The sequence below is a fragment of the Oratosquilla oratoria genome, chromosome 28, assembly GCF_046742065.1.
Source record: "Oratosquilla oratoria isolate Oo_2021 chromosome 28, ASM4674206v1, whole genome shotgun sequence".
Lineage (NCBI taxonomy): Eukaryota > Metazoa > Arthropoda > Malacostraca > Stomatopoda > Squillidae > Oratosquilla > Oratosquilla oratoria.
The window spans coordinates 8,603,718-8,611,217 of record NC_134804.1 but is presented as its reverse complement, the minus strand read 5'-3'; the positions used below and the strand labels follow the sequence as shown (position 1 = coordinate 8,611,217).

The 7,500-nt window shown below is 39.1% G+C and overlaps 1 protein-coding gene across 1 annotated transcript in view; it reads right to left on the bottom strand.

The window, feature by feature from the left end:
- Nucleotides 1-3,739: 3,739 nt before the first annotated feature.
- The window catches only part of LOC143040435 (uncharacterized), a 10,494-nt gene continuing 6,733 nt past the window's right edge, over nt 3,740-7,500 (bottom strand). Inside the window, exon 2 of the mRNA XM_076211528.1 lies at nt 3,740-4,480. Within this exon, the coding sequence (XP_076067643.1) occupies nt 3,740-4,480 (741 nt within the window). The remainder of the gene's footprint in view (nt 4,481-7,500) is intronic.

The window sequence follows — 7,500 nt, the reverse complement described above, 5'->3', positions numbered from 1 at the left end:
ATTTATTTATTCATTCATTCATTAGATCTCAATAGGAGACAACCTTCTTCAGTATGTATTAAGAAACAACATAAAATTTATATCACACATGATTTATAACATATATGTATATACAGCACCGTACCTATAGCACAAGCTACGAATAAATACTTTCACACATACATATGATAGTTATAAAAATGAAGCATATAATTCACTTTTGAGCAAATATATTCATTATCCAATAAGAAGCAACGATAGCCAAATATATATCACCGTATAAAACAACCAAACTTTGCTGAGAGTACAAAATATGATTAAGACGACATACATAAATCACAGTGCAGAGGTATGCATACATAAATAAATAGATTTCTCCAGAACTTTATTTACATTCATCACCGATTCTCATTTTGATCTGTCAGTTCCTTTGTTTTTCCTTGAATGTTGATGCTGTCCTACATGAGAAAGTAGTAAGTTCATATCTCATAGTATTAAAATAAATTGATCAAGCTGTGTTAGAAACTGGTTACCCAGTCGTAAACACCGCATTGTTCTGATTGGTAGAATATTCGAGAAGAAGAAAGACAATCCGGGGTCAGTAAACATGAGTTTCTTGGAAGTCTCGAGAATTAGTCATGATGGATCACACAAGCACGTGATTGACATACTGTATGTGCAGATACCCAAAAATGAAACTGGGAAAAATGAGACCAAATGTTTTCGACTCACTATACACTCCCAGGGTGAATAAGGAGTAGAGAAACGGTACATTAAACTTAGATAAGAAAGACTAAAGGGGAACAAAGAAAAATCCAAAATGAAACTAATGTTAGTTACCTTACCACCATCACATCTGGTCAATTGATTTAAAGTTCCCAATATTCTAACAAACTAACACACACACACACACACACACACACACACACACACACACACACACACACACACACACACACACACACACACACACACACACACACACACACACACACACACACACACTGGATGGCGCAGTGGTAGCGATCACGGTCGCCACTGGAGTGGTCAGGGTTCAAATCCCGCCAAGGACTTAAATAACTTTGGTATCGCTACGCTGCGAGTCATTACTTCAACTCTCATGGGAGAGGAGTTGGGTGTGTGTGCGCGTGTAAGGTCACAGCATTAGTCATAGGTCATTCATATATGATCTTCAAGCCCTTTTTCGAGAGGGAAATAGCTATCGATCACGAGTCCGACACGAGATCCAAGACTATGGTGAACCGCATACACACACATACGCACACATACACAGACGTACACGCACACACACACACACAAACACACACACACACACACACACACACACACACACACACACACACACACACACACACACACACACACACACACACACACACACACACGGCTCGGCGGCTCAGTTCACAATTGCTAACTCAGTGGTCCGAGTTCGAATTCCGCCCAGGGCTCAAATAATTTTAGTATCGCTGCGCTGCGAGCCGTTACTCCAACTCTCATGGGCGAGGTGTTGGGTGTGTGTTTGTGTGTGTCAGACCACACCATTACCCATACATCAGTCATATATGAGATCTGAGCTCTCATCCGTGAGAATAGTAGCTGTCGATCACGATTCCAACACGTGATCCAAGACCATAGTGAATCACACACACACACACACACACACACACACACACACACACACACACACACACACACACACACACACACACACACACACACATATATATATATATATATATATATATATATATATATATATTTATATATATATATATATGTATATATATATATATATATAATATATATATAAATATATATATATATATATACAGTATATATGTATCAAGGACTGCTATTACACAGGTCGTGCGCACCCAGATCCCTGGGTCCGTTAGCGGAGGCCATTGCTTTCTTTGTAACCTAACATTTTATATTGAACAAATATATCAAAACTTGAAACCTAACATTGTATATAGGACAAATATATCAACTATTGACTTATTCAATACGGTACAAGTTAATATAAACTATCATAGTGAAATAAGAAACTATTTTTAAGGCACTGTTATGCTTTGAAATGCCTATTAGCCGGACTTAACAGGTATTATTGTATGAGGTTAGTAGACACCAGGGTTGGCGCATTCGGCGCTACAAAGCTTCTTAAGTAGACTTTCAACTCTTCTGAACGTGGATTTCTGGTTTTCACAGGACAGACGGAATAATAGATTTCCAGTAGACACTAGGAACTTTAATTAAGAAAGAATGTACAGACGTTTCGCTAAACGCAGTTAGAATTTTCAATTTAATAGATACAGAGATTACAGGACATAATAAACATAGAAAGAAAGCTCTGGGAGAGGTCACAACGTATACACGGAGGGAGGTGACGACGTAAGACACGGGGAGAGGTCACATACATGTGTGGGATTTTGTTACTGTGAGGCAGATGTCCGTTGAGGGCCAAGTGTCCTCTCTATGAGTCTGGCGGAACGTCGGAGAGGGACTTGGGTGTCGGTGTGATTGGAAGGTGTGTTGTTGTGGTTGAGAGGGCTACTAGTCCTAGGGAGGGGCTTCATGCTGGGGAGTAATGTAGGGGCTTCCACTTGTCAGTTAAGATTAGGTTGTATGTCTCGTATAATAAGTGTTTCCAGGAAGAAAAGTCTGGACTTTTCTGATTCCTTGGCGAGAATGACAATGTTGTCTTCTAAAAGTTTTCTTGTGATTTGTGTGTTGTGTTTTTCTAATAGGTGTAGTTTGGGGCCTCCACTTGACAAGTGGTAAGACATTCTTCTCGACAATGTCGTTCTCGTTTGGCCAACGTAGCAGTCGAGAGGCGTACAGTCCTCTAGGGGGCAGGAAAATTTGTATACTACGTTGGTGCAAGCGGGACCTTCGGGGCGAGGAGAAGTGTTGTTTCGAACTTAAAGTGTTGCTGTTTTTTGGTTGCGGAAGTATATAGAGAGACGAACTTTGTCATTCTCACTTTTGGGTTTTATGTTTCGGTGAATAATTCTATTCAGAACCTTCGCATCTTCCTGGTAAGCTGTGGACATTTGGGCACGGTAGAACAAGGTAAAAATCTCACCTTCGGCTGCTACTGGGGTGGGAGGCCCGTGGTACCATTTGTTGATGACACTTTTTAAGACACGCTGGCAGTCTTGGTTAGAATGTCCATTATTAACCAGAACTTGAGTGGCCCTGTTTATTTCTGCTTGAGTGGAGGTCCAGCGTGAGCAGTGGGTGAGTGCCCTCCTAAAGAAGGCACTAATGGTACTGTCTTTGTAACGTTGGGGGCACTCACTGTTCCCATTAAGACAGAGACCAGGGTTGGTGGGCTTAACATAAACGGAAGTGGAGAAGTTGTCACCCTCTTGTTGAAGCAATACATCAAGGAATGGAAGAGAGCCATTAACGTCTTCTTCAGTTGTGAATCTTAATCCTGGTGTTTCTTCAAGCAGGTTATGGAGTGATTCTCTTTCTCGTGTTGACGAAGACATGATGAAAACATCGTCAACATATCTGCCATACACCATGGGTTTGTCTTGGACAGAAAAAAATTCCCTTTCGGTTGACCCCATGAAAATTTTTGCAAAGAGGACTCCTAAGGGGGAGCCCATGTCACACTGTCAACTTGCTGGTAGGGGCTACCTTGGGGACACCGGAAGGCAGTCTCCATGGTACAGATCTCGAGTAGGCGACGAAAGCGAATTTCAGGGATGTCTCGCTTTGGAGAAGGTCCTTATCGGTAAATAGTGTCACAGATGTAGTTGATTGTTCGTATAATTGGGACGTTAGTAAAAAGGAACTCCACATCAAGAGAGGAAATAATTCCTCTAGCAGGAGCGTCGTTAATGGAGTCCAAGAAATCTTTAGAAGAGACGTAGCTGTGTTGTGTAGGGATGAAGGGCGTCAGAAGTTGGTTCAGGAACTTGGCAAGGTTGTATGTCGGCGTAGGGATCTGGCTGATGATGGGAAGAAGAGGATTTCCTGGTTTATGTGTCTTCACGTTTCCGTATAAATAACCAGGCTTAAAATCACCGGAAATTTTGGTGAGTTTAACGCCTCCGTTCTTGGCGTTAATGGCGTCTATGGTCTTGTTGGTACTTCTTATGATGTCTAGGGTGGGGTCACGGTGGATTCTTTTGAATTTAGTAGAATCCATGAGAATATCATCGATTTTCGAAAGATATTCGTCAGTGGAGATCAGAACGAAGACTGCAGCTTTGTCGGCCCTTCTAACGGTGATGTCCTTGTTGCTTCGGAGTCGTTTGGCTGCATCGAAGTGACGTTTCTTGAGGAGTTTGCTGGTAAAGGAGCCTCTGCTACGGTTGGCCTCGGAGATTAGCTCAGGTTGGATGTTAGGGTTGACCTCCACCTTACCATCCTTGGCAAGATGGTGAATCTGCTCAAGTAGGACTTCGATCTCGACACGTTTACTATACGGTTTAGGTTTTGACAAAACATGGCAATTTAAACCTAGCTGTAGGAGTTCAGCAAGGTCACAGTCAGGTTGGAAGTTCGTCAAGTTTATGTAACCTTCGGTAGGGCGAGGGATCTTGATAGGGCCACCGTTGATGGAGGAAAGTTTCTTCACATTCTTCCTGATGTATGTGACCTCTCCCCGTGTCTTACGTCGTGACCTACCTCCGTGTCTTACGTTGTGACCTCTCCCAGAGCTTTCTTTCTATGTTTATTATGTCCTGTACTCTCTGTATCTATTACATTGAAAATGCTAACTGCGTTTAGCAAAACGTCTGTACATTCTTTCTCAACTAAAGTTCCTAATGTCTACTGGAAATCTATTATTCCGTCTGTCCTGTGAAAACCAGAAATCCACGTTCAGAAGACTTGAAAGTCTACTTAAGAAGCTTTGTAGCGCCGAATGCGCAGTTGTTTTTAACAAAACATGTTTAAAAGAAAACCTGCTGCCAAGATTCACACACACACACACACACACACACACACACATATATATATATATATATATATATATATATATATATATATATACACACACAAAATATTTCTCTCTAAACCTTCCGACCTCTTACTCCGGAAATGAGTCATCACCGGAAACACTAACTCCCGGGGACACATCTGACTATATTGCCAAGAAAATCTTTACCAAATGTTAACAAGAGAATCTTTACGAAATATTACTAAGAGAATCTTTACGAAATATTGCTAAGAGAATCTTTACGAAATATTGCCAAGAGAATCTATATACATAAATAAAGTTTTTCAGTTTCGAAAAATTCCTGGCGTTTTTATGACCACCTTCCGAAATTTTATTGGCTTTATGATTGACCTAACGAGAAAAAGAAACAGAGAGAGAGACGAGGGGAGAATTTGACGACAACGTCAGTAGACTTTGACGACTCCTTTTGGAGACTGAAGACTCCTTCGGGAGATTTTGAAGACTCCGCAAATAGGGGAAGAAGAACCTGATAAATCCATTGATAATATCACCATGGAAAAAGAAAGTGGTGCTAACAAGAAAAAGAGAATCTTTACGGAATTCTGAGGGTGATGAGGGTGAAGGAAAATATAGTTAGAGACTTAGTGGATAAAAAGAAATGTATAATTATATTAGGGATGGAAGAGAAGTGTAATCCAAATAGGACTACAAGGATAAAGGAGGAAAAGGAAAAAGTAAATATGATATTAGAAGTAGTTCAAGAAGATGAACAAGAAACAGGGAAACAAATAGAAGAAATACATAGGATAGGGAAATACAATACAGATAAGACCAGACCAATTAAGGTTAAATTCAGGTCACAAACGACAGCAGAGAATATCTTAGGAAAAACAGGGAAACTAACAGACAGTGATCAATATGAAAAGGTAGGATAACAAAAGAAATAAATAAAGAGGAAAGAGATGATGAGAAAACAAAAAGAATAGAAGCTAAAAAAAAAGAGAAAAGAACAGAGTCAAAAGAAGAAAAATTCTATTGGAGAGTAGTGAATATGAAAGTGAGGAAATGGTTCATAGCAGAGACAAACAGAAGGGAAATAGAAAACACGATGGAAGTAGCAGAAAATTAAGAGTGTCTTACACATATATAGATGGCTTAATAACAGGCTTGAACGAAATGAATGATTACCTGAAGGAAAAAGAACCAGACATAATGGGAACTGTAAAGACAAAATTGAAAGGTCCACTACCACCCAACAGTGTAGGGCATGGTGCATATAATTATTGGACCAAAAACAGAGAGGTAAACAAGGGGGTAGAGATATGTTCCTGACTAAGAAGGATATAAATGTGAGGAATGTAACATATGGAAAAAATAGAGTAGAGATGATTATGATGGAAGTGGAGGACAAGGATGGGAAGAGCAGGAAGCTTGTAGTAAATTATGTGCCTCCTAAGACGACTTCGTGGAAAGAGAAAAAAAAAATCAGAAATATGTTAGAAGACACAAGGATAACACTAAATAATGTAATGGAAGATGGAGGAAGAATAGTTATAATGGGTGACTTTAATTGTAAAGAAATCTGATGGGAAGAGATGACAATGAAGGGTGGAATATGACCTATGGGGAAATGTACTATTTCATATGATTATAGAAAATACAATGACGCAATGGATACAAGAGAATACTATGTATAGAAATGAGGAAGAACAATCGAGATTGGACCTGATAATCACATCAGTACCCAAAATAGGGGACAAGATTGAATATAAGACACCAATAAGTAAAAGTGACCACATATTGATTGAACTGGGCCTAAATGAGGAAAAATACATGGAAAAACGAACAATATAGAGACGGAAGATTGATGTATAAAAAAGCAAATTTTGATGAAATAAGAGAATTCTTTCAAAAAGCAGACTGGCAAAAACTACACAAGGAGGAAAGAACACTAGAAGAGAAATGGAAAATTTTGACAAAAATTTATACAGGGGTGGAAAAGTATGTTCCAAGACAAAATCAAGAAAAAGAATATGTAAAAAATTGGTACAACAAAAGATGTAGGGAGTTAAAAGACAAAAGGGATAAAGCTTGGATAAAATGGAAAAAAGAAAAAAGACCTGAAAAATGGAAACTATATACTAGTTGTAGAAATAAATATGTACAAGTGTGCAGAGAAGAAAAGAGAAGATACGAAAAAGATGTCATAGAAAAATGTAAAGATCAACCAAAACTATTTTACAGATTTGTAAACAACAAACTGAAAAACAAACAAGAATTAGAGAAACTACGACAAGGAGGAGTTGAATACACAGAGGAAATAGAAATGGCAGATATTATGAACAAGCGTTTTAAATCGGTGTTTACGAGGGAGAACATACAACCTAGAGATATCGAGTGGGATGAGAAAGTCCCCCCTATGAAAGAGATAAAAGTAACAATGAATGAAATAATGAAACACTTGAGTAATCTCGATGTCAGAAAATCGCATGGACCAGATGAAATGGCAAACTGGATTTTGAGAGAATGCAGGAATGAACTAACAGACAAAATACATAGTCTAATAAACAGTTCTTTGCAAG